General features: G+C 41.4%; 2 protein-coding genes across 9 annotated transcripts in view; one reads left to right on the top strand and one right to left on the bottom strand.

Moving 5' to 3' along the window:
- The window catches only part of LOC124144510 (pericentriolar material 1 protein-like), a 37,802-nt gene extending 17,558 nt beyond the window's left edge, over nucleotides 1-20,244 (bottom strand). For 3 of the 7 annotated variants that reach the window (XM_046513947.2, XM_046513950.2, XM_046513951.2), the window contains exons 1-15: nucleotides 20,100-20,244; nucleotides 18,071-18,268; nucleotides 17,550-17,798; nucleotides 17,051-17,269; nucleotides 16,226-16,324; nucleotides 11,553-11,648; nucleotides 9,786-9,920; nucleotides 8,795-8,980; nucleotides 8,418-8,516; nucleotides 7,889-7,982; nucleotides 7,407-7,597; nucleotides 7,121-7,280; nucleotides 6,095-6,227; nucleotides 5,774-5,947; nucleotides 4,814-5,044 (exon numbers count right to left, since the gene is read on the bottom strand). In XM_046513947.2, coding sequence (XP_046369903.2) covers nucleotides 4,814-5,044; nucleotides 5,774-5,947; nucleotides 6,095-6,227; nucleotides 7,121-7,280; nucleotides 7,407-7,597; nucleotides 7,889-7,982; nucleotides 8,418-8,516; nucleotides 8,795-8,980; nucleotides 9,786-9,920; nucleotides 11,553-11,648; nucleotides 16,226-16,324; nucleotides 17,051-17,269; nucleotides 17,550-17,798; nucleotides 18,071-18,214 — 2,210 coding nt within the window. In that variant the 5' untranslated portion in view covers nucleotides 18,215-18,268; nucleotides 20,100-20,244. Of the gene's footprint in view, nucleotides 1-4,813; nucleotides 5,045-5,773; nucleotides 5,948-6,094; nucleotides 6,228-7,120; nucleotides 7,281-7,406; nucleotides 7,598-7,888; nucleotides 7,983-8,417; nucleotides 8,517-8,794; nucleotides 8,981-9,785; nucleotides 9,921-11,552; nucleotides 11,649-11,690; nucleotides 11,784-16,225; nucleotides 16,325-17,050; nucleotides 17,270-17,549; nucleotides 17,799-18,070; nucleotides 18,269-20,099 lie in introns of all 7 variants that reach the window. The other 4 variants (XM_046513949.2, XM_046513954.2, XM_046513953.2 and 1 more) reach the window with 4 other exon arrangements.
- A 129-nt stretch (nucleotides 20,245-20,373) lies between these two features.
- On the top strand, nucleotides 20,374-26,011 carry LOC124144512 (trafficking protein particle complex subunit 2-like). Of its 2 annotated transcripts, none has more exons than XM_046513958.2 (5): nucleotides 20,374-20,519; nucleotides 21,324-21,437; nucleotides 22,006-22,153; nucleotides 22,669-22,754; nucleotides 24,236-26,011. In XM_046513958.2, the coding sequence occupies exons 2-5, from the start codon at nucleotides 21,342-21,344 to the stop codon at nucleotides 24,332-24,334; spliced, it is 429 nt and encodes a 142-aa protein (XP_046369914.1). In that variant the 5' UTR covers nucleotides 20,374-20,519; nucleotides 21,324-21,341; the 3' UTR covers nucleotides 24,335-26,011. The 2 variants fall into 2 exon arrangements, with proteins under 2 accessions (XP_046369914.1, XP_046369915.1); XM_046513959.1 differs by lacking the exon at nucleotides 20,374-20,519 and adding an exon at nucleotides 20,526-20,665.
- Nucleotides 26,012-26,416: the final 405 nt, after the last annotated feature.

Here is a 26,416-nt window from a genome sequence, read left to right as displayed (position 1 = left end):
TGGTGTGAGTGCGCTGGTTTGCGGGACCCCAACTCCTGAACCCACGGCAGTGGGAACATTGGAGTCGACCCAGATTGACCACCGTGCAAGGTCTGACGCCTGAGGAGTTCGGAATTGCGCTGGGCACACCCCTTAGGTGCCTGCTTGCGCCGCGATCCGCGGGCCAAGACGGTGCACACTCTCCACGACGGCATCAGCGACCTGTTTGAGGTAATGATTGGCAAAAACCGAGTCAGAACGCCAGTAACAACCTCATAATATTCTGCGAACAGAGATATTCGAGTGTAGGGCAAAAGTTGCCGCTAGCGCCCTGATCTCGTGCGGGTTTGACCCCGCTACCGGTAACCCCCGAGACCGGTACGCCAGATTGATGACAGAACGAAGCCACAACACAATCGAGTTGCGAGTTATGTCAACCGTGCGATTAGGGTTACACGATATGAACAGACGGTCACGCCCTTGTCTACGTTCATTCGAAGCCTTAAGATAATACTTAAGGGCCCTAACCGGACACAGCGCTCTGTCCTCAGTATCAGCAGGATGTAAGATTTCTTTGAGTGATCTTACAGTGAATTCTCTCTCCGTTTGCCCGACTCTCTGATTCTTGGAGACGAAGCCCATGAGCAGGCCCAGGCGGACCGCTCCTTCATCACCCCTATCGAATCGTACCTTGGCGACATCGAGTGCATGAATTTCGGATACACGTGCCGCCGTGGCAAAGGAGAGGAGAAATGCTGTTTCCAAGTCACATGCCGGAACGAAGCACTATGCAAGGGTTCATACGGAGCTTCCGTAAGTGATTGCAACACTATAGTGAAAGATCCCAAGCCCCCTGCCCGAAGGCGGCCCTTCTTAAGATCGTGCTGTTTGAAACCCTTGATAATACCCCGTATCAGCGGCTCTTTGGAGAGACTGGTACCCATAGCAACGTCCCGTACCGTAGCAACGGACGAGATATAGTTGGCAATGGAACCCCCGGAGAGTTTCCGGGTCTCTCGCAAGTGAGACATGAAATGAGCAATATCCTGCACAGATACCTTATCTGGCGAATGAATGTGATGTTTACAACACCACTTCGTGAAAATAACCCAACGTGCATTATACACCTTCTGGGTAGAATCACGATGCATACTAACGTATGCCCGAGACGCCCTGCGAGAAAAACCTTTACTCCTCAGACGCTCGGTGACAACATCCACGAGTGCAGATTGAACTGCCCTGCGTTTGGATGAAGCTGACGGGTGTGAGGGTGGATCAAGAGATCCGGTCTCACAGGCAGTGGAAGTGGCGACTGCGTGACCTGGGTCAGCAAGTCGGGGTACCACGATCTGTTCGGCCACATGGGCGCGATCAGTAACATTCGACAGCGAACTCCTCGGAGCCGGCTTAGAATGTGTGGTATCAACGCTGTCGGCGGGTAAGCATAAGCGTCCAAGCCCGTCCAGTCTAACGCGAGAGCATCGTGATCGATGGCCCTCGGGTCCGGGACTGGTGATACAAACAACGGGAGTTGATTGTTGAACCACGTTGCGAACAGGTCGACCATCGGACGACCCAAACGTTCGCAAAGCCACTGAAACACTACTGGGTTCAGCATCCACTCTGTGGGGCTCGGATCCTGAGGCCTCGATAGAGCATCGGCCAGTACGTTCCGCACACCTGGGATGTGACGGGCACATATCTGGCACGGGACACTGTCCACCAGAGCGTAAAACTCGAACGTGAGATCGAGTAGCGAGTGACTGTGGGTTCCCCCAAGTTTGTTCACATAGGACACAACCGACGTGTTGTCGGTCGCCAGCATGAGCCGGGCGTCGACGAGACGATGCTTCCAGTGATTGACTGCGTTGATCACTGCCTTGAACTCGAGACAACGGATGTGAAGACCTAGTTCGTCTACGCACCACAGCCCGAGCTCACCTCCCCCTCTAGATGGGCGCCCCAGCCCACTAGAGAGGCGTCTGTATACAGGTTCAACGTGGCCCGGTAGGGCCGCATAGAGACTCCTGATAAGACATTGTAAGGGACCGTCCACCACTCCAGATGCGGTCGGAGCCGATCCGGGAGGGCGACGGTCGCACTGTTCACCTCCGTTGCTAACAACTGGATTAAAAACCGTTGCAGCGGGCAAAGTTGGAGACGACCCCGTTCGGTGCAGTCCTGGGCTGATACAAGTAGCCCTAACAGCTGTTCCCAAAAGTGAACAGTCTGTTGCACCGCTAAGACTTTGGCAATCATCGCCTGAATCTTGTGCCACCGTTCTTGGGGACAAAGAGGCGATGGGACACCGTGTTGAACCGACCTCCAATGAACAGCAAGTTCTGAGAAGGGGTTAACTCGCTCTTTGGGAGATTGATAATCCACCCCAATTGCTCCAAGAGCCGACGTGCGAAAACGAGATGGCGTGACAGGGTGTCCGTCATTCGATTTGCTACTAGCGAGTCGTCCAGGTACGCGAAGTACCGGACACCCCTCCTGTGGAGGAACCCCACTATGGGGGTGGTTAACCGGGTGAACAGCCAGGGAGCGGACGTGTGAATCATTCTGAGTTTGGCACTGTCCTACTTGGGAACGAGAAATATCCTGGAGTAAAACCCCGGTGTTATTTCTGGTAGAGCTAACTCCCGTACTGCCCCTTCTCCACCAACCTGCCGATGGCATCGGCGAGGATGGGAAGATCGGTTTCCGAATCGAAACCTGCCAACGGGGCAACGGTGAGCGGCGGATTCGCTTTGAGATCAAGCCGATAGCCGTACCGAATTGTGTTGACCACCCACGGGTCGTCGAACACTTGTTCCCAATTCTCCCAGTAAGTCTGGAGTCTGGCTCCCACTGGGGAAGGAGAGGGGGCCCTGACAGGCTGCGGCAGGCGCAACTGTCCAGGGCCAAGTGACTCGGGTTCGCCTAAGGGCCAACCGAAGTTGGCGCTGTCGGCATACGAACCCCTCCAATGAGAGTCACCTGGAGGGGCCCTTGCCGTCCTTAGACGACTTGGGCTTCCCCCAGTTCCCCGCGAAAGGGCAGCTGATTGCCCATACCGGAGCCCTCAGGGCGGGGCTACTTCCCAGAGGAAGAAGAACCCGACCCCTTAGACCTACTGGTCGCAGCAGCCTGGGGCGCGCTCCGGTTAGGAGCGGCACCCAGGCGCCTATGCAGGGACCCAACAAGAGCAAGTGTGTGCCGAGAGTCCTCGGCAACGTACTCCAGGGAAGCATTTAAACTGAGCAGGCAGTTGTAAATGCGCTGGTCATGGTCCGTGGGAGAACCTTCGACCAGACTGGCCGTTGCAGCCAAGTAAGTGTCTCCGTGAGACATGGAGTGCCGAGCGAGGGCGTCCAGCTGGTGCAAGGTAGCTTGCGTTACCGTAGCAGCCGGTGGGGCACGGACACCCAACCGCTCAACATGGGCCTCCGCGGTAGGACCAGCCTCGGGAAAGGCAAGGTCATGTACCGGGAATAAACCCTTTCTCCACGACGTCGGAGGCAACGGGAGACCTCGACCGGAGGCCGCCGTGAAGGCGTTCTCCAAGGAAGTCTTGATACCGCGCAGCAAGGTTGATGCGGGGAAAGCCGTGTCGGAAGACTCATCGTATACCTCGGAGGAACCCACGGTCGTGGATTCCCCGCGGTACCGGCCGGGGCATGTCCTCAAAGAGGTCATAAACCATGGCCACGCGGTCCTTAACCGATAGCGGGAGCAACGGTTCAGGGGAAGGACCGGTGACCACGGGAGCCGCCGCCGTACCGGTGGCCGGGGACGGAACAGCCAGCGGCCTATCCTGAGATAAGGCCGCCAGCCTGGAGTCCACAAGTTATGCTAGTAATGCAGTGACGGAATCCCCGGACAGCCCACGGGCCGCCAAGGGATCCGCCGCAGCCGTGGTGGTGGTACCCGCAAGGGGACCCCGACCGGACGAGCCGGCCACCACAGGGGTGGAAACGGACTGCACATACAGCCGGTAGCGCTCGCTTGCGGCACACCCCGCAGCTCCTGGTTGCGGGGGTAGAGGGGGTGGAGGACGGCGAAACATCCATGTCAGACATTTTGTTTGTACTATGAACAAAGAGCAAAACATGGTTAGAACACACGCACCACAAATAGTCACAAACGAGTATTTTCACAAGAAAATAAACAAGCAATGGGAATATAGAACATACACATATAACATATAGAGGAATAAGTGATGTAAAAACCCCAAGATATACTAGAACAGGGGAACGTAAGACGCAACGTGCATACGAGACACCCCGCAAGTATATAGAAAAAAAAGGGCGGGAAAAATATTTCCTTTTGGCGGGAAAAATATTTCCAAGCGTACTTACAGCAAACGCCCCGTAAAAGCACAGTTTATTAGAGAGAATAAACAGTCATAAATATCACCGAATGGTCGGAGAAACAGGAACGCTTGAGCAGTTTATTGTATGTCTTGCTAGAGCAAGCGAAGAGACAAGAGTGAAGGGTGTCACATGGCAGCTAGGTGGCTACGCACGTGCTGCATGAGGTAATTGAGATCTCTGTGGTAGATTTCGCTATAGCAGCAGTTGTGGGAGACAACAGCCTCGGTATAACAGTGGTAACGTATTACTTAATGTAATATAGTGCTGATTACCCAGAAACCACAATCAATAGATACCACAGTTAAGGGAGATAACTCTGTGATACATCGGCATTCTCACAGACTTGACAAATGTTCACATTTACAAGACGACCATGAAGTCCCTGCCCATGGGTCTAGCACTAACAGCTAACATTTATATGCCTGTTGTCACAACAAATCAATAAAAACATTATGTGAAATGTCAGCTACACTTACTGAACTTTTTCCTGTATTTCAGGGTCATCCCCCCATGGCCCAAGACTGGACAACTGAGATTCCTTGTTTGACTCTGAATCGGATGCATTCTCTTCATCTGAGTGTTCCTCTAGAGCTGGTCCTGGAGGCAGGTTGACAAGGGTCTGACCAGCTCCAAACACACCTGCTGCATCTGTTGTCAAAGCTCGGCCACCTCGGTCACCTCTTTCATGACCAACTTGCTGCAGCAGTCTATCACAACAGACACAGGTGGCATATAGGACATATTATCATCTTACCAAAACATTATAACCAGTAATGTTCATCACAGAGACAACAGTAGCAATCTGGCAATACAGACTTGAGAATGTGAACAGATAAAGATGGTCTGGGTTCCAAATTTTCTGGGAGTCCATTAGGCTAAAGAAATAAAATAGTCTTGGTTCTCAGGCACGTTTCGTTTTTATTTCCATTTTAAAGAAACCTTTTTAAAAAAGCCAAGTCCATGGTAGTCAAATACTGTATTACAGTATTTTACTCAAGGAATACATTGATGTAGGGAGGCCCTTTCCCAGGTTGATGATACACAACTGTTTATTTGGTTACACAACTGTTTATTTGGTAACATACTAGTTACTTTTCTCTGAAAAGAAAAACCAAAACACTGCCCGCACTATATTTAAAAAAAACCAAAACATTGCTGGAAAACCATTTCTTTTATTTCATTAAACCTTACTGCCTACATTTGACCCCTTTGTAATAAAGACATCTCATTTGAATCTTTGAGTGGCATGTAAAAGTTGGATATGTAACTAATGACAAGGTAGTATGGAAAATCATGCCACTATAGCATCAGTTATACTGTACACCTCTAGGTCACACATTGTAACCATCACTGGTTGGCTCTTACAATAAACATGGGTTACTGAAGACCTTATCTCCCATGGGGAATAATAACTGAGTGAGATGTCACCAACTTACTGTTGCAGCATAGCTTGTGGGTCCATGTCGGCACCATAGTCACTGTATGCTGTTGCTGAAGACTGCTCTGCACCTTCACCACCTGCTCCCATGTCACCTTCACCCTTCACTGTCTGGTAATAGGACACCAAATCTCGCAGCTGGTTCAGCCTCTCACGAACTTCGCGCAATTTACTGAAATGTTAAAAGTAGAAATGATAATCATGATGCCCCACAGAGGCTCCATAATTCATTAACCATCAATATGTTTGGTTCATCATGACTGTAAACAGTAGACTTTGTTTTCCAAAGCTGCGATAACTGTCAAGTGTGTGAACTGACCCCAATTTGTCCTGTGCTTCTCTCAACTGCTGCGCACCCTGAGTCGAAACAGTACTGAGATCAATGTCGGGCCCATCAGCCAAGGATTCAGGAACAGCTACTTGCTCTGAAGCCCCTTCTGTCATATCCGATTCTGTAAAAGTACACAATACAATTATTAGAGAAAAGACTTTTGTTAAGAACTCAAGTGAAAAGAAGAATTCAAAAAGAAGAATTCAAAAAGAAGAATTCAAAAAGAAAAGCAAAAAAACTACATCCATTTCGATAGGTATGGACAATTGTCACTCTTAATAGCTTTTCAGCTAGGTATTCAAACATTCATAATAACTTATTGTTTGTTTGTTGGTTTTATACTAAGTTCGTTTATTAACAGATTTCTGGGTTAACAAATTGGTTCAAATTAAGAATTGACACATAATGCTGTTTACATGAGGAAGTCAAGTGACACCACCTGCATGTCCTTTCTGAAGTTGTATTGGAGCAAGGTGTTTATATGGTGTGGTTTTAATATTTTCCAACAAACGTCAGTTTTGTTCATCATATTCGGATATATACTTCTCTTTTCTAATGAAAACAAGAAAAAGTAAAATGAGATGCTATCACATGCACTCTATAACAGGGGGTTGGTGATAATTTGTCCTCAGGGATAACTTGTTACTAGCCAGATAATAATATATGAAAGGCTTATAAGGAAATGACATATCCCCCTGGTCTGGTGCATTCAGAAACAGAGTATGGCTACTTATACCCCAACGTTTGGCTCATTGCCATTGGATACCTTCAGTTAAGTGAAGAAAAAATAATGCTGTTCAGTATATTTTTCAATGTCCCAAATCATCAAAAGGCACCAATTCACCACTAGACTGATCTGTATAGCAAGTTTCAACAAGAAACATTCAACAGTTTAGGAGTTCTGCTCTGGAAATGGAAAACAGATGGACATGCTGATCACAATATCCCATCGTTTTTCAAAACGGGGGATAATAACTTAAGTTCACAGGAAAACACTTTTGGTAAATCATTTACCATGAAGCAGATCAAGCCTATGAGATCGTAATCCCTGCAGTTCTCTAAGTAAACTGTCCATTCGTTGTTTCTTGTCTTGCAAGTCCCTGAGTTTATCCTCGAGGATCTGCTCACCAACAGCAACCATAGATGGTTCAGCATCTTCAACACTGTCACTGGGCTGAAATGAAAGTTGTCTCTTATAATGAGCCTATAAACAATCACATTTTAGCATCAGTCACTATGTCAAAATGTAGTAACATTAATTTCTACATTTTCAGAACAACAGTCAATCAGCATTACACACCTCTGCCTTTAGTTCATTTTTGAGGACTGTTAGATGTCTTCGCAGCTCAAGCAGCTCCTTCGGAAGAAGGTCATTGCTAGGTTCTTCCTCTGTCTCTGACTCAGGGTAGCCGACAATGTTAGATTTGGCTTCAGATTCCTCCGGATGAGCAGCACTAGACACAGCTGCTACAAATGCACCAGGGTCCGTAACTGCAACAACATGCATCTACAGGTTAAAAGGACATCTACAAATTATTACTTTGTCTTTTCATTAGGCCTAGGGACCCTTCCAATTACATTTGTTTAAACATTGAAGGCTAATATGTGAGCAAATTTGGTAGAGACTAATTGGCAAAGGCTCAATGACAAACAATTGAATGTTTCCTTATCTGGTCTTAAACTATATTTCAATCCTCCTGAGATCAGATATTGGCCAATACTGTAACATCAACACACATCTCATGGGAACAATAAACAAATCCAAAGACAAGTCAAACTAACTTGCTCTTTCCTTGGCCTGTGCCATGGCCAGTTTCTTCTCACACTTATTCTTCATGGACAAGAGACTTTCTTGGCGGTCCTGCAACTGTTGCAGCTGAAAAGGAAATCTCATTCAAATCAATCCGAAAACATTTTAAGAACCATACATTGGTTATTTTCAAAATCCATTTCTTCTCATAAACTCCTTTAAGAGTTATTAGTTTCTTACCATGCTTACAGAGATTTTATTTACTTTTCAAAATAAATAATTAACATCTTCACTTTTACATACTCTTAAAGTTTTGTTTTTCTGGGTATTGTATTTTATGAGAAGATATGAAAACTTTTTTCACCCCTAAACATGCCAGGGAAACATGAATATATGTTTTAATCCCATGAACAGATATGAGTCATATATTTGTTATATTCCCGACAGAAGAATGACATATTTAGGGAAGGATGGTAGATAGTAAATGATGTTCTAAAATAAGCTCACAGCATATATTTTGAAAAATAGTTGCAATTTGGGATAGAACTGATCTGTAACTACCTGATCCTGTTTTTCTACAAGAATTTGGAGCAACTCTTCTTGTCTCCTCAAACTCTCAAGTTCTCCCTGTCTGGCAAGAGAAGCTTGCTGCTCATCCATCTGAAAAACAACCACTGAATAAAAATCACTTCCCATAATTCTTTATGCAATTAGTAAGTGAATGTGTGTAACTTTGTAGCTGATCCAAACAGCCTGCAAACTAATGTGAGCAGTCTGTTCAGTGGTTAATTAGTCTGTTGCTTAATGCAGCACTCACCAATATTCCAACTATAGGACAGCGGTCTGAAAAGATCTGAGTCTGGACCAGACAATCACTTAACTGTTCATAATTTAGCAGCCTCTATAATGTTCTAAAATAGCTCTTTTCCTACACCCACCTGTTGGCCACTCTCCTCAACACCACCCCAGTCTGATCTTCGTCCAGACAAACTTTGAATAACTGTGTTATCCATATTATCGGAATCTCCATGAGAAGTATTGGAATCACCACTCTCCTCTGCCTCAGAATCTGCTCCAAGTTTGTCTTCAATGCGAGGACGTGATGAGGAACTCTGTGTGTTCTCCTTAATGCAACAAAAAACCAACATTAAGACTTCTGTGTTACTTAACTAAAAAAACTAGACTAGCACAAGTACCAGTACGTTAGTTTTAATTATCAGATGATTTGATAAAGGATGATAAAACCATACCACATAACTGTTTTGTACAATCAGCTATTATCCCCAAATATTTTAATCAACCAAATTACCCATTAACTCAAACTCCAGAACATTTCTATGATTGATCAAATTTCCTCACTATTTTCCAGATAAAACACTTAGTGCAGTTATTTGTTCTCAGTGTAACTCATGTCAACCATTGATAAAAGACACGTAGATAAATAAAACACCTCACTTTCCATGCTTACTAAACTGAATACAGCGAAAAACTTAACCCCAACCTCGACGAAATGCACTAACCATAACAAATCATGGTTGTGTGTGTTACCAACATTATGTCTATAGGTGAGTTGAAACTGGGTTTAACATCACGTCCAAGATTATTGCACTTATATAGCAACGTGCATGCACGTGTGTGTCTGTGGCTGCTTGTACTAGTGCCGCAATTATAGTGCTAACCCTCTGAGATACCATGCGACGGTTTAACATGAATACCCCACTCAGACACAGTATACTGACTCCGAGCCGACCAGTCCTTGTTTTAGCCCCTTAATGCCAAGCGCCAGACAGAGTAATAACAAGTACCATCTTTTAACGACTTTTGGTATGACATGGCCGGGGATCGAACAGCGGACCTTCTGCTCTCCGGGCAGCACTCTGCCACTAGCCCACAGAGAAGGTCCATTACGTCTATAACACAAGTACTTACAGTTGTTTCAGAAGCATCCGTGTCAACATCCAGATCAACTGATGCTGTATCATCTGAATCCCGCTTGTTGCCTCCATCAGCCTCTGCTCTGGCTACAGCTCCATTCTCCAGCAGCCCAGACTCATCTCTCATTGCCTGTATGTGGTTGCATGCTTTATATTACCAACATTGATCATTTTCTAACACTACAAGTGATAATTTCCTTCTCATTTCACTTCTTATTCAATGAACAAATTAAAGATAAAGAACAATAAATGCATTACACACAGTACAGGTAAAAAGCCTGTATGTCAACTGTTCTGGGTGTTTTTAAATCATGAATGAAATATTTTCCGAGTGTGAAGTCACACCTTTAGTTAGTGCATGATTCAAATCTCAAACAAAACAATATAGAGCTGTGCACAGTGAAGCCAACAACCCAAGCACTGCTCAGAAGATTCTGGCTCCAGCTTCTTGTCAGCTTGATTAGAATAGAAGCCAGCGTTGACCAAAGCCTAGAATACCATATAAATGCCTTGGTCGTATGAAGCCAATCTCGTTGCAGAACACTACTACCAACAGTTTCTTGCGACCAGCCCAGTGCCACATTGTTACATTGAACACAGTCCATTCAAGATATTGCATGTTTTTTACTTGCTTTTGATGAGTCTACATATTTAGATTAACTTATGCCAAGAAATGTTTAACTTTCATTGAGAAAATATTCTAAACTGTTTACATTCGTTTACGGCTCAACATGCTGTCAGAGAAGCCCTACACAGAGTTAGCGACACTGTCAATTCGATGTGTAAAGCTATTTTGTCATGCACCACACTGTTGCAGTTGTAGTAGCATATCTATATAATTATGCAAAACAATATGAAAGTGCACCAAAAAGTGTTCATTTTTCAGAATAAGTTGGTCACTAATAATAATAAGCACCCACAGTGTGGTCACTGGAGCAGAAACTTCTCTTGCAGAACATTTAGGGTTAACGTACTGCCCCTTTCATGACTATAAACATTGATGAATATACACATTGATTTGTCAATCTTGAGATAATGTCATTTAACTTCTCACATATGATCAAGGGTCTCTGGACTCAAAATAAGCAATGATTAAAACATTGTCAAAAAGGCAAAGAACAAAGCCAGAAACAGCAGTTAGATTTGAAAACTTGATCAAGGTATACTGAAAAAGTGTAACCAGTTAACTAATACGTCACCCATAATACTTCATACAGTTAGGCGACACTTTCTTAACCTTTTGAGTTTTCAAATTCAACCAACCAAAGCCAAAAGCCACAATCAAAAAAAAAAAAAAAAAAAAGAAAGAAGGAAGAAAAAAAGAAGTTTAAATTTATTCTTATTTGAACACTTAAAAAACAGCAACATACAAGATAAAACTGAAAAAATATATTCTTACTTTAACATGTTCATAACAAATTGATCAAAAGCATTGTATGGAGGCTCTTGGCAATTGTAAACACCTTGTAGAACGCCTCCTCAGAAGTAAATACATGTATACATGTACATGTCAGTTCAACTATTTAACATCCTGCAATTAATCAGAATTAACATTTATTTTTTCAAACTCAACAACTGACCCTAAGAACTTCATGCCAAATAAAATAAAAACAAAATCAACTTTAAAAAACCCTTCATAATTTCATGCTTTTTAGTTTTCTTCAGGAAGACAGTAACTTTGGTAAAGTGTCATATATGTAAGGATGAAGAAGGTAGATCTACTTGCAATAGAACTCTTGCCCTATAACCCCCCCCTACTCACCAGAGTCCTCTGAAGCAGGCCCATGTAGCCTCGTTCCTGCTCTTTCAGATTGTCTATAAGGGTTTTCAACTTTTCCAAGTCTTCCTTACAAGATTTCTATAACAAATGAACACAACCAATTATAACTTTACTACTAACCCAGAGCTTCTGCAAGTTGTCCAGTGATGTAAGCTCTTGTTCCTTGAGGGATGAGATCACCTGTGATAATTTACTGGCTTTCTGTAGGTCATCCTATAATGTAACAAGACAAACTCTTTGAAGGAATCTTTTTAAAGCTTGCAACAAAACAAGACCTCTCCATCTACCTTTACGTTTGTACTTGATGGTTGTCTTACATTCAAGTGAAAAGGTTAAAGAGATAATTTGGATTACAGTCGGTTGTAACAAAAGGTTGGACATATTGTAAATTTTACAATACATTGTATATGTCAAATACATATCAACTTTGGTCCACTTGTCCTCATAATGATAACATATAGCAAAACCCTTAAAAATGGCAAATTTCTACTTGTCCTTATGATACCTTAACTGTTGGGCAGTTAAGCAAGGAGTGAGTGAGTGAGTATGGTTTTGCTCCGCTTTTAGCAATATTCCAGCAATACCAGCAGGGGACACCAGAAATGGGCTTCACACATTGTACCCATGTCGGGAATCGAACCCGGGTCTTCGGCATGACGAGCGAGTGCTTTAACCACTAGGCTACCCGACCGCCCCTGTTAGGCAAGGACTACAGGACTAGTGCCAATTTCCTGCCCTATCTCACACCATGCACTTTTTTCATTCCTGAAAACTTGATTTCCTGAGCCAACTCATTCTCTTTCTAGAGCTAATAGGCTAGAGTTCTTGTGATGTGGGGATGAATGGGTGGGCATATAGTGTGTGAGATAGAGTAAGTTTAAAAAAATAATTTTACAAAATAATTTTACAATTAATATTTAGCCTATCCACAGTATACATTTATCCCATGGTTGGAAGGTGGGTTGCTAATACTAACCCAGTGATACAGAACCATATGAAGTAACACTGTCTTGTGTCATAACATAAAGCTTGAGGACAGTGAAGAACACTCCAAAAGAGTGTTGTGACCCTCATACCTGAACAGATGAAGTGGGGCACGTTATGTGTAATGTGTAATATGTAAAGGAGTGTAAATGTAAAGCCAGACATTACAATGTACGACTCATAATCGATTTGGATATGGAATCCAGAAAATGAACTCTACGAGACAGGGAAATCACTATCTCCCATGGACAATAGGACAAGCCAGCTTTTTTTCACTATCTCCCATGGACAATAGGACAAGCCAGCTTTTTTTCACTATCTCCCATGTACAATAGGACAAGCCAGCTTTTTTTCACTATCTCTCATGGACAATAGGACAAGCAAGCTTGGCATTGCTTCATCAAAACCATCAATCATGCCTCAGGGATTGAATCGATATGTTCAGACGAGAAAAGCAACAATCAACCATATCCACAAAATACCCCTCAACACATGCCCAAAGCACAGGTTAGTGGAATAGAGGACCGGGACCCGGCCGTGCCGGACAGGGACTTCCAGATGAAGACCAAAGTCTCTGCAGGTGAGTGAATGTATCCTCCAATGGGAAACTGTCTGGGAAAACACGAAATATTATAATAAACTCAAAGAATCAAGGCAAGGTTTATTGTATCCACAGAGAGACGTAGTACAAGAAACTCGATCGGGTACACATCTCGCCCTATCTGCACCGATGTGCCCTGGAGACTTGTTGTGTGAGAACCATTGGCCCAAATTGATGCAGAACTTGGACTTCAGTCACAGATATGTCACTGAGGTTGTGGGATGCAAATACTGTATCAAATTTCCAGAAATATCCATCCATAATTGCAGCCAAAGTACAATTACTGTGCAAAGCCACAGTAGAGGCAACAGCATGAGTTTCGTGAGGGTTGGAAGCGACTGGAGCAGGTAGGCCAGCAAAAGTATAAGTTGGGAGAAAAACCAAAATTGTGGTACGGGAAACTTCCGTAACAGCTGTCGCAGAAAGCGAGATAAAAAGTCTCTTACGGGAACGCAGAAGAGGTTTTGCCGCAACAAGATAGATCTGAAGCGCACATGTGGGACACAAGGATACGTCTTCAAGATTGACGTCAAAGGCGGGATAGTAAATAACCAATCAGGTTGTCCAGGAAGTTGATTTTTGGCAATAAAATTCCATCATAAGCCCAGAAAAACTTTCCCATGAAAAGTACAATCGAAGCTAACTCTGTTGACGTCTGATGCATGAATTTCACTCAATTAACCCTGTGTGATGAGCAAGAAGATCTAAAATGGCTGTAACCTTGTCCTGGATAAGATCATCAACACATAGAAAGCAAGCTTGCGTGATGCATGATCCAAAACTGTGTTAAGAGCCTCCATCGCCGAGAGAATAGTGGAGACCAGGGGTAGAGTTTGGTGAATAGTAATGTCAAGGTGCACTTCTCTATCGTTCACCATAGAGAAGGACAACGGACGTTTAGATGCCCGTCGCTAAGTCACTAGGTCACTGTCTAATTCAGGAGCAGAAACTGATAGGCCATGAGTGCCAGCATCAAAACACAAAACGAGACTGTAATTGATGGCATAGCTGGTGAAAAGACGCAAAGGCTTTATCCAGATTTGTAGCCATATCCCCTAAAACCGGCCTGGGAGGGAGCGTAATATTTGGCGAAGTTGCAGAAGGTTTGGTTGAAGTACTCGAAACTGGAATCCAAATTAAGGATCTGCAGTTTCAAACTGCCTGAGGAAGAAGCAGGGGAGGCATGACGATCAATTGAATCATCCACTGGCACAGGAGGAGGTACGACTATCAATGAAATAAGGTTGAAGAGAAGCCGGAACGAAAGTTACTGTATCCTTAGGAGGACCAGACTGAGGGAGGCATGCTGACGTACCAGCTTATAGGAGAGACTGAAGTTGTTGTGCTGGGATGGAGGTTAAATCAATAGGATTCCACGAAGTAGGAAGTATCTGTGTGGAAGAATTTAGTGTCACCAGATGATCTGGTAGAGTCACAGAAGGCGACTTCAAACCAGAAGCAGAGACGGGGAACCCAAGCGGTGTGTAGAAGAAAGCGTGCAATGCATGTCTTTTGGGGAAGGTCATCTGCTATTAGTAGCAGATCTACGAGGGTTGTGTCTGTAACGATCAGGAGAAGAAGAATCACATAAAGGAGAGGGATAGTAGCTCGACAGAGAATGGAACTTCAGTTAAGCGGTGTCATACGAGTACCCTCGCCATGGGCGATGAAGGAAGATTAGGGTCTAGAGTAGGCTTCATAGAAGCTAGAGGCATCGCAGCCGACTCAGAAAAATACAGGTTTGGTAGGATCCAATACGACAGAACTTTCCATACATCCAAACCCCAAGCTTGGTTCACCATAGCTGACGAGGGTAGATTCTTTGTGATGGGCTGAGTGGTCAAGGCGGAAAGTTCTTCTGTCAGAAAGCTGCCAGATGCACTGCCGTTGTCAGCAGATAATATGGGAAGCGCGGGGTTATACATTTCCCTTATTGTCCAAGATGTTGATAGTTTTGCTGATTTTTGGGACTTCCTCAAGAGTTTTCTTTGTGTTTGTCGTTTTTTCAGCAGATTAAGAGAGTATCGTATGCACTCGATGCCAACATTTGTGAAGGTAAATACTGAAGGATTCATCAGGCAAGTCAATGCATTTGACACAGGGTCCACAACAGTCTGAACAAACATTGTGTTGGTCGGCTGGAGAGAGGACCCGTCTGCAGGTAAGACACGAGGGAAGATGAGTAGACTGTTCGTCCATGATGAAAAAACGACAAAGAAGAAGAAATAAAGAGAAAAAAAAATGAACAAAGAAAAAGCCAAATAGATTCTCTTGCAATTTGCATATCACTACACCATGACGATTAGAAAGAGAATAGTTGGCTGGGGAAATCATGTGTTCAGTACATGTAAGTCGACCGATATGAAAAGTGTGCATGACCCAGATTGTTGGGAGGTGACCAAGGTGATGCTAGGCGACCAAGGTGATGCTAGGCGACCAAGGTGATGCTAGGTGTGATCAGGTGAAGCTGTAGACCTTTGTTTAGTCATGTTTCCACTTAGGATCAAACGACAAATGAGGTATGCATAGTGTGAGTTAGGATAAATTTAATAATTCTATCTATCCTCGAACACTTGTAATCAACCTTATTGATCATGTGAACAGTTTTGTAGACGATTGTAAATACATATCATATGCAGATGATGTAATATCAATATTTTCACCATATTGCTATACAAGAGATGGGAAAAAACAACCTTTTTCATAAATCTAAATGCGACATAGTACTGAAAAACTGATTGGCAAATTCACGCCAGTGGTTCCAAATTGTTTCAATGATTGGGGAAACAATGCCACACCATCATAACATCTCAATTTTTTTGTCACCTAGTTACAACAACAAATTGACCAAGCTGTCATCTCATATGAGCTGCAAACATACATTTTTCTTACTGTTAAATTCACATATATATGGATAACACAAGGAATACATAGAATAACCTACTTGCAACAGATTATGTATGCCTAAACAGATCATTTGTTATTCTTCAGAGCTCTTTACTCTCTAAATATACTCTCATCAAATTCATCAGTGTCAACTTGTATTCATGAGATGGGTTTTCCAACTTACAGGGTCCCCTCTCTTCTTCAGGTTGTCCATCATTGAGTTGGCCTGCTTGATGTAGTCTCGAATCTGCATTAGTCGCCCCACGATTTGGTTGCTATCAGGCTGAAAGAGAGCATCCCATTCAGTATCTAATATCAATTACGTAAAAAGTCAGCTGTTTTCATGGTTATTCATGAATACCAACATTTATTCATTCTGGTTATGGGATTCAGATTGCTGCAAACAAATCTGGTGGTTCAAATGTGTCAAACTGTAAAAGGTTGAACACTATGGTTGGAATGGGAGATCTCACAATCCATAAGCATAATCATCACCCATTATTAATCATTAATCTGACACTACACCTGTGCTTGAGTCAATAAATGTTTTATAAACTATGATATGCATTCAACAACATTGAAGGCACATCATGGTGACCTGTAAATAACCTAGTCATGATCATGATGATAGCATGAACAATCAACGCTGTCAGCATGGTGACATGGTGACAATCACACAGAACACACATTGAAACAACCTGACCCTAATATTAGGTAACTCATCTTAAAAACAGTGACCCCAAAAATATGTACAAATTACTTATATTCATACTTTAAGACATAAAACACTTCCAACACAATAGTGTGATAAAATGCTCAGTACCTCAAAGTTTTCACGAGTTTCCTGCATTATTGAAATGCCATGTTACAACATTGTTTAACCCTACCCACCCCATTGGAAATATTGTCATCATACATATCGACTGCAAAACCTATTGCTTCTCTCTAATGCCATATTCTGCAAGGTAGTGTATTTTTGGGGAGAAATGCCATTGCCCATTTTACGTACCCCAATATCCCTGGTAGTTGCATCATCTCTGTTGTTATTTCTGTTGCTCCTCACCTCCCTGTGACCACCAGCTGCAGCAGCAGCATCAGTGCTCTTCCCACTTTGACCACGACTGCCATCTCCACGACTTCCACTCTCTGGATGGGAGTAGTTGGAGCCATGTCGTTTCCGTGTGTTCATTATTCTTTCATTGTTTGGTTCACCATCAGTGCTGCATTGCTACAAAGCACACAAAAGCAACAAGATTAGAACGCTTAATAAAAATAAATTCACAAAACAGGGTTCCTAAAGCACACTATATCAGAAGATTGTCAAGAAACAAAGAACATGTTCAATGTGTTTGTAATATGCATAATAAACTTTAGACATTCTTAATAAGCTCAAACTACACGGTTCCTATTTGGCCTCTTCAAACTGAGGAAAACATTCTCTGAACTTCATTGTTATGGATCAGCCTCATGTCTTGTCTGAGGTCTATCTGCATGTCTTGTGTACTTACATCATCAAAATCGCTAAACGTGAGCTGTTGACGTAGATTCTCCAATGCAACCCTCTGTTGTGTAGGTGTGGATGGCGTAAACTTTGTACGTGGGAAAGTAGACGGCGTCCTCTGCTTCTTCTCACCTTCTCTGTGAGGTGGGGAGTCGAGTGAAAGTGACTGTTCACGTTCTCGTTCAGGATTACCTTTTGATTTCTTTCGACGCTTTACATCTACAGATTGGGAATTAGGTCGCCAATCAGAGAAGTCCTACAAAATAAATCATTTTAACGTCCAAAAAGGTCTGGCAGATATAAAATCTTGATAGGCATCATGAACAACAGGAGAATAGACTGAGACATTGATCAACTTTTTAAAGGACAGGGACATGCATTATCATCAGGGTCTCTGCTGGTACATTCATTGCTTGTGTCACCCATCTGAATACTATTCATACGCATATTCATTTTGAATACACAAGCTGCTGGAACTTTGGGGCTCGATCGTAGCACCACCAACATAAATATGCAAATATCACATACCCAGTTGTTAATGCGCACATCATTTGGAACACTATTGAGACTGTGGGCATCATCTCGATCTGAATAGCTGGTAGATCTCTGCCAGTTACTTCGCTGTTTCGAGTCCTTCTTTGAGTATGGCATACCTCCAGTTGCCATATTCATCCAGTCATACCCTGGGTATACCTTTCACTGAGGAAATCTCAAACCTTAGAGCTGCTGAAATACAAGACATATGTTTAAAATCAGACGTTCTATTCACAACAAAACACAACTTTTGTCTCTCCTTATTAATATTATGCTAATAGCCATTGAGTCTGTCAATTGACATTTTGCGACAAAAAGTGAACAGATCTCTTGTCACATAATAACAAATCAATTACTTACACATAAAAAGTTGTTGTATATATTGTTCAGAGTTTTCCCTTGACTTACAACAATGGGGGTGCCAATGAACTTTGAGGGTCCAAGCTGGCAATATGAGGGTTCTGTTGAAAACGAAATGGTGTAGTGTACTGTACGTTTTGATAATTACATTAGAGCCTGGAATGTATTGGATCCAGTGGACAGTGGCCATGATTGATGGATGAAATGACAGACACCCATAACTGATCTTGATGCGCTGTAGGTACAATGGATATTAATGTGCATCCCTTGAGGCGCAGTATTTTCTTTTTCTGCGTCCATTCTCAACATTTGTGCACCGCATAAAACCCTATATTATAGTCAATTTACATCATGATAATATTATATGAGAACATTAGATTCACCATGGTTACCCTAGAAGATAGTCTATACCAGAGAAAATCTTCTATGACTATGAGCAAGGAATGAATGGGATACTGTGTAATGAAACTTTTAAAATATAAATGACATTTTATTTGTCTCTAAAATGTGATATAGTATTCTTAATTAAAGACCTTTCTTTCTCGTTACATCTGCACCTAACATCCATATACTATATATACTAAATTTTCACAGACAATAAATAATTTGAGAATCACAACCTTACAAAAAACAGTAGTTATGAGTCTTGTAGATACATAAAAGATTAATGGTGCTTCTGTAATACACACAGTCTTGCTGAAGGAAAATTGATTCTAAGTGTCATATATTTTTCCCTAACACATCTCGGAATCTAAATGGTTATTTCATGATCATAAGAGGCAACTAAATATATCAGGTTTTCGGCATCAGTGACTTCATTGATTCGCCCATCTTAATGAATTAATCCAATGTAATTTGAGGTAAATATGTAAAACGTTTTATGTAATAATGGGGTTACCGTGCATGTGCATAAAGGTAATCAATCAGGTGCTGATCACAAGGCAAATGAGCAGTCATTATTTGTGAGTAGTGGTAAAGTGTTTGCTAGTTAGACTGTCTCAATCGCTTTGGTTATAAAGAATGAGTTGACTAGGATTTCAACTTCCATTAGTCTTGAGCTGGTAATGCGAGTTTGATCCTCCACTGCTCACAGTACTTATTGACATCCGAAAAGAGTGCCCAGTAAAGTGCAGTACCCTTTTACTAATACTTGCTTCAACAAGTGCTTGTATCATGATTAGCAATAAGTATCACGGAGTGTCACAAATGTAGATCCCAATCTGACATGTCTAATAGTATCTAATGAGAAATGGCTACCATGCATATAAATAGAGACCGCACCGATAGATCTCGAATGGCGTCTTGCATGTGTATCATTCTACATGAAACAGACAGGCGATTAGTATGCTTACAATAATGTCTGGTATGGCATTATTTACATTTATCGTGAAATAATGTATTCGTATTTCAATTTAACAACATCACTACAAATTGAATACAAAATATTGCATTGCTTTTGCGTGTTACATTCACATCAACTGCCGTTAAGCTGAATCCCGTGTTGGTTGACATGGAGCATGTCAGATCACATTTTGGAATGTCTGCATTTTTCAGACGAGGAGACAAAATATCTTCTGCAGTTGATGTCATCAACAGCAATATCCCTTTTGAACATCAATGGCACATAATACAACATTGTTTTGATCATTGGTGGGTCAGGTACCTTGAATGAAAGTGTTCAGAACACGAAACGGTATCAAGCAACAGCGTTCAGAGCTGCAGAATTCGTCGCCATTTTGGACGCCTGCGAAAGAATACACCAGTGCGCCCTTCAACGTTTTAATGTGAAAATCAATTATTAGGTTTTATCATGAAACATGTGGATCAATCACTTCTACTACTTCAGTGATCACTACATATATCGAGGTGACATGCCAGTTTAGAAATCACGTATTTTAAGGGGAACTATTTTCAGTGGATCCAGACAGAACGTTGTTCGGTTCAGCGGCAATTTTTACATCACTTCCGGTTTTCTCAGAGGGAGGGTGTCTGTCAATTTTGGGGAACAGGCGGATGTAAAGCAAACACTTAAGTGTCCTTGTAGCCAGTTTTGTGTCGACACTGTTTATATACAAACACCAAGGTACAGTGCTAGCCTTTTATGCATTGCCGTAAATTCCAGGCTTGTTTGCATCGCTTATACAAGGAGGGATGTGTGGATGACACAAATGTGATTCTGTTGCACTGTTGTGAAGCCTAGATCATAGACACAGCTGAAAACTGAGTTTTGTGAGTGTGATGGGAACTGGACATCATAATGTAAAAGTTAGATTAGGTTTATTGGACGTGATAGCATATTAACGAAAATTTATACATGGTTCTCCGATGAATTAATTAATCAATGATCATTGTGGTCAATAGAGGCAACTAAGTGGATCGGGTGGTCATGCTCTGTGGATGTGATGGTGTGTCAACGTACCCAGATGATGTGGATCGATATCATTATACATTGATTATTTACAAGTCGCCGTCATATATCTCATAATATCTGAAACATTGCTGAGTATAGTGTTCAAGAATACATATATGGCCTCGGGTAAAACAATTTGTTGTTCAAGTTTTCCTCTCTAAGTTGTAACAGGAACCCTGGCTTTTTGGTTGAATGCCAGATTCGGTCTGAATAGGATCCTTTATTGTCAGCAAACCTCTGCTTGTTGGTTTTACCAAGGTGGTAGAAATCTAAAACCTGCATCAGTTTATGTTTTCCAGTCATATTAAGGTGACATATCATGATTTGACTGACATATTTTCAAAGCCACATTCATTCTGATCAGATTTTTACTTGACCTTAATGACCTCCAAATCATGTTAATAATTTGATATATATCAAAAACAATCATCAAGAGAACCAGGTATAAAATGCATTGTGATATATTTGTGTTTGTAGATAGACAGTGTTTGAAGGATGTCAGGAAACTACTACTTCGTTATAGTAGGACACTATGACAACCCAATATTTGAGATGGAATTTTGCCCTCCCAATAAGGCAAATGATCCAAAGGTAAGTTGCATTCCCTGATATGGAAGGCAGTGTTTATCATGTTTACTGACATGATATGTTTATGACTGTTTTAATTCCATATTAAAGTAGTTTCAATTGTCATAGCACTATGTTCACTTTAAGAAATGGGGGGTTAGAACTATTTATCATGATTGAATAAATCATTTACTGGGTAATTTTGTGTTATTAATAATCATAGTTATTATTTACATGTATTGTCATTATAGAATTAATACTTTGAGCATTGTAATGTAAAGTTTGAACTGATAAAGGTGATGAAATTTGGTTCATATACAAGCTTCAGCGTCTGTCGTGATGTACATACAAGAAAGTAAGAGCCACTCCCTTAGTGTGTTCTGCATTCCTTGCATCTACCTGGGTGTACAAATGGTGGATGAAAACCTGAAAAAAACTGATCAATTGATCAAACAATGTAACTTCTAAATTAATTTGGAGAAGAATATGGGTGAAAAATCGTAGGGTACACTACCTGTTGATATGTGTTTACTGGAACCTCCTGTCTGTGAAATGATTATTAGAATATTAAACCAGTTTCTCTGTCCTACAGAGAGATGATCATCGCCACCTAAACCAGTTTATTGCCCATGCGGCTCTTGATCTGGTAGATGAGCAAATGTGGGTCACCAACAACATGTATCTCAAGATCGTGGACAAGTTCAACGAGTGGTTTGTCTCAGCATTTGTGACAGCTGGGCGTATCCTTTGCTAATTACTTCAGAGTTCAAGGAGTGGTCAAGTAATGGCCTACTTGACATGTGCAGCATGAGAGAAATGGTTGATTTAATAGGGTTTTAAGAAGGCTTCATATTGCAAGGGGAATAACTCTTGATGGCCTCAATACCTTACGTTTCTGCAAGTTCTTCACAGCGATAGTACTTTTGTGTAGGTCTCTATGACATCTAAACCAAATGATCACTATATTTACAAACAAGTGATATGGAAAACTTTTGCCACTCTACACATTTAAAAAGTGATATCGTGAGAATTTTACTGGTTCTGATTTCCAGACAAAGTATTTGAGTGTTCAATTCAGTAACACCGCATGACACACTTTCAAGGATCATTACACTCATGACAGTGATTAGTATTTACTCTCTAGTGTAGATACATTTTCACATATCAAGAGATTTTAATCATTTTTGAGGCTTGACTAACTTTATGTAGAAAGTACATCACAACCTACTTCTGTGTTTCCTTGACATTGTTTTAGGAATGAGATTGCTGATGCTCCATGATATTAAGAATGAAGATGGCATAAAAAACTTCTTTACAGAAACATATGACACTTACGTAAAGGTAAGGGACAGCTTATGGCTGAGTTAGCAATAGCCAGTATTATTGGTTGCAGGTGTTACAAATTATCAATTATCATTTATCATGTTTATAATCAATGTCTTTTTCTCTCTATAATTTCAAGAAACTGAATGTCAGTGATCTTGATTTGGAATTTTCGGAATCTTATTCCATAAATATGATAAATGAAAATGTCTGATTCGTTGAATTTTGATATAAAAAAAATAAAATTATATCATTTAGCAATTTTTCTTGTGGTTTGTTTAGTCCAGACTCAAGTTTTAATAGGCCACAGTGACATAGTTGAAAGATTGCTGAGTGCGGTGCTAAACAGCAAACACTGCATCGCCACAGTGTAACCATTCGATGCGTTATTAATGTTACTAAGTGATACAGAGCCTGATATACTTTACATTTTTAATACCGTTATTAAATGCAAAATGTATAATAATAATGTCATTGTTCACTTGCAACCACAACTTCAGAGCTTCATATTAGTGTGACCAATATCCTCGGAGAATGAAGGGTTTCAGATATACAGTCATGCCCCGCTTATGCAGACTTCAGATATCCGGAAACCACAATTTTCATTCAAAACGAAATAATTACTATATAAATTTACCCGTATGTATGGAAATTCAGTTTCCGGAACCGGATGGTCATTTTCATACACAAAACACTGAAATGCACACAAAATTGTCTCACTTAACCGCACAATACACTTCTGCTGGTGGTAATCCTTCCGCTGGTGGTAATCCTTTGATTCCTGAGAAGTCAATTAACCAGTGACACTGAGTTACGTTTGAGACGAGCTGGTTTATTGTACATGTAATCCCATTCGATAAATATGGCGAGGAAGCTTGTGCTTGTATAGAGACCTTGATTACATATTACGAGAACACAGACCTTGATAACATATTACGAGAACACAGGCGATCTGGACAATTTGGAATTATTGTTTAAAATTCAAACCTCAAAATGTGGTAAAGTTCAAACTTCCATGACAGATCTTTTGAAACGTGTATGTCTTGAATAAAGATTGAGTGGATGTATCTGTTTGCTCTGTCATCTGTCATGAGTTGCATAATTGGAGGGAAGTAACTCTTCCAGTAAGAAGCTGGTTTCAGTTATACGGAAATTCGTTTATACGGACGAATTGTGAAATGACGCAGGTGTCCGTATAAACGAGGCACGACTGTATAATATAGCAGTACGAGTATTTGGCCAGTCGTCAAACATTGGTCACCCATTTTCAGGTAGACAGTCATTGACTCTATTTGCTACACTGCTAATTTGAACATGAAGACTGAAATATATATTTCCAGTATTTTATCTGTCTCTTCCAACAATAAGCAAGTTAGTAATAAGATTATTATTAAATTGATTTGACATTTCTTATTTTATTTGTTAATTGTGCATACCATGAACTATTGAGGATGATGAAGTTGATTTCCATTTGTCATGTTTGTCTGATTTTGTTCCAGTTGGCCATGAACCCCTTCTATGAAATAAACACTCCCATCAAGTCATCACCATTTGAGAAGAAGGTCCAGTTCTTTGGCAGGAAGTATCTCACAGGTTGATAAGAAGACGATCACTGTTAACTTTTTAAAGTGGGAGAGGACCATGTGTTGTGATACAGAGTGGATGCTGTCAAGCAAAAGGTGTTTGTCTGTTATTTGTTTATTGATTTTATTGTGTAACCATTAAGACAAGTGTTCTGTAGCAGATGTGATTGCTACCTGGAGATACACACTATGGTTGTCATTGAACGTTTGTGCAATAAAGTGCATGTTGACATTGATTTATACATGGCTTGTTGTTGAAGAAGATGGGACAAGTGATGGTGTGGTACTGGGCTAGAATAGGTCTTCAGCAACCCATGCTTGCCATAAAAGGCAACTATGCTTGTCATAAGAGGCGACTAACAGCATTGGGTGGTCAATCTTGCTGACTAGGTTCATGCATGTCATCGTTTCCAATTGTGTGGATCGATGCTCATGATGTCAATCACTGGATTGTCTGGTTCAGACTCGATTATTTCCAGACTGCTGTCATATAGCTGGAATATTGCTGAGTGCGGTGTTAAAAAACAAACAAACTAATTGTATATTACAGGATGTTATTTATTAAATACACTTGTGAAGTGTGCTTCATTGGTATTCCAGATCAGAACAGGTCCCTAGTACTTCACGCTTGTACATGTTGCAAGAGATGACTAAACTTGGGATGAGCTCTGTGACTTAATTAATTGCTTTTATCTGGTCTATCTATTTCATTGTCATTCTAGAAGTTGACGAGTAAATAAGAAAACAGAACATTATGAATAACAACTTCTGTTTTTTTGCATTTAGAAATGTTTTCATGTACATTCTTTCACTGTTATCAAGCTGAAGTGATAACCATGATAACGGTGTGAGAATCAACATTAAAACATTGCTAAATGCAATAAACCAGTAGTTGTTATCCACAACGTTGTGTTTTCTTATCTGGTCAAGACTTGATTTCTCACCATGATACAGCTGAAATATTGCAGACTGTCACATTACACATCATTCATTTTGAAGTTCATCTCTCTGTTGGTCTGCCTCACCCTGATTATGTTTCTATGTTTGTCAGCACCATACCCGTGCTCGTGGGTTTCACCAAAGTGGTAATCGTCTGAAACCTGCACCACTTCTGGCTTTCCTCCCACATTAAGCTGACAGGCTGCGATATAACTGGACTAAGCGGTGTTAAACTAAAGTCACTCACTCTCTCTGTTGTCTTACCACATTAATCAACCAAAAGCCCATTTCACATTCCCTACACCTTGTACATGAGTTTCTAACTACATGAACTAGATCCCATGATAAAGTACTCTGTAATGTCTGCCCCTGCCCTGATGGTTTCTTCTCAGAAAGTATAAGATATAGTGTCAGTTTACTCTGATTCCAGACATGGGTACAATGTGTGAAGACCATTTCTGGTGTGCCCTGCCGTGATATTGATGGAATATTGCTGAAAGCGGTGTAAAACCGTACTCACTCACTACTCTGAACAAATATAGCTATTAGTGGGGTCTAGAATTAAACAGACCACACAGGAACTGTTCAGTGTGACACTACCATGAAATTATGATTTTTACAAATACATGTAATACAATTCTACATTACAGCATACTGCCAGATTCCACAACTCATATTTAATATGTACAGAATATCAGTGATGTTACAGTATATTTACTGTAATGGATGCATGGAATAAAATATCAAACAAAATGAGTATTGCTTTCTTATTTTTGTAGGCCTGGATACCCATTAGAGAAGTAAGATGATATAGGTTTGAGGTGAGGTGAGATGAAGTGAATTGGGCTTTAACTCTGTTTCCAAGATTGTTGCACTTTTGATCATGTACATGTGTACCTGCTTGTAATAGTACAGACTGTTTTCATAATGCTAGCCAACTGAGATACCAGTTTAACATGAATACCCCACTCATAGAGCATACTGACTCCCGAGCTGACCAGTCCTTGTTTTAGCCCCTTAATGCCAAGCGCCAGGCAGGGTAACAAGTTCCATCTTTTTACATCTTTTCGTGTGCCAAGACGGGGGTCGAACCCTGGATCTTGCTCACTATGGGCAGACGCTCTACCACTAGCGATCTTAGCGCTAAGATGATCGTAA

The sequence above is a fragment of the Haliotis rufescens genome, unplaced genomic scaffold (assembly GCF_023055435.1).
Source record: "Haliotis rufescens isolate VD_foot unplaced genomic scaffold, xgHalRufe1.0.p SCAF_7, whole genome shotgun sequence".
Taxonomy (NCBI): domain Eukaryota; kingdom Metazoa; phylum Mollusca; class Gastropoda; order Lepetellida; family Haliotidae; genus Haliotis; species Haliotis rufescens.
This window is presented reverse-complemented; position numbering and strand designations above follow the sequence as displayed.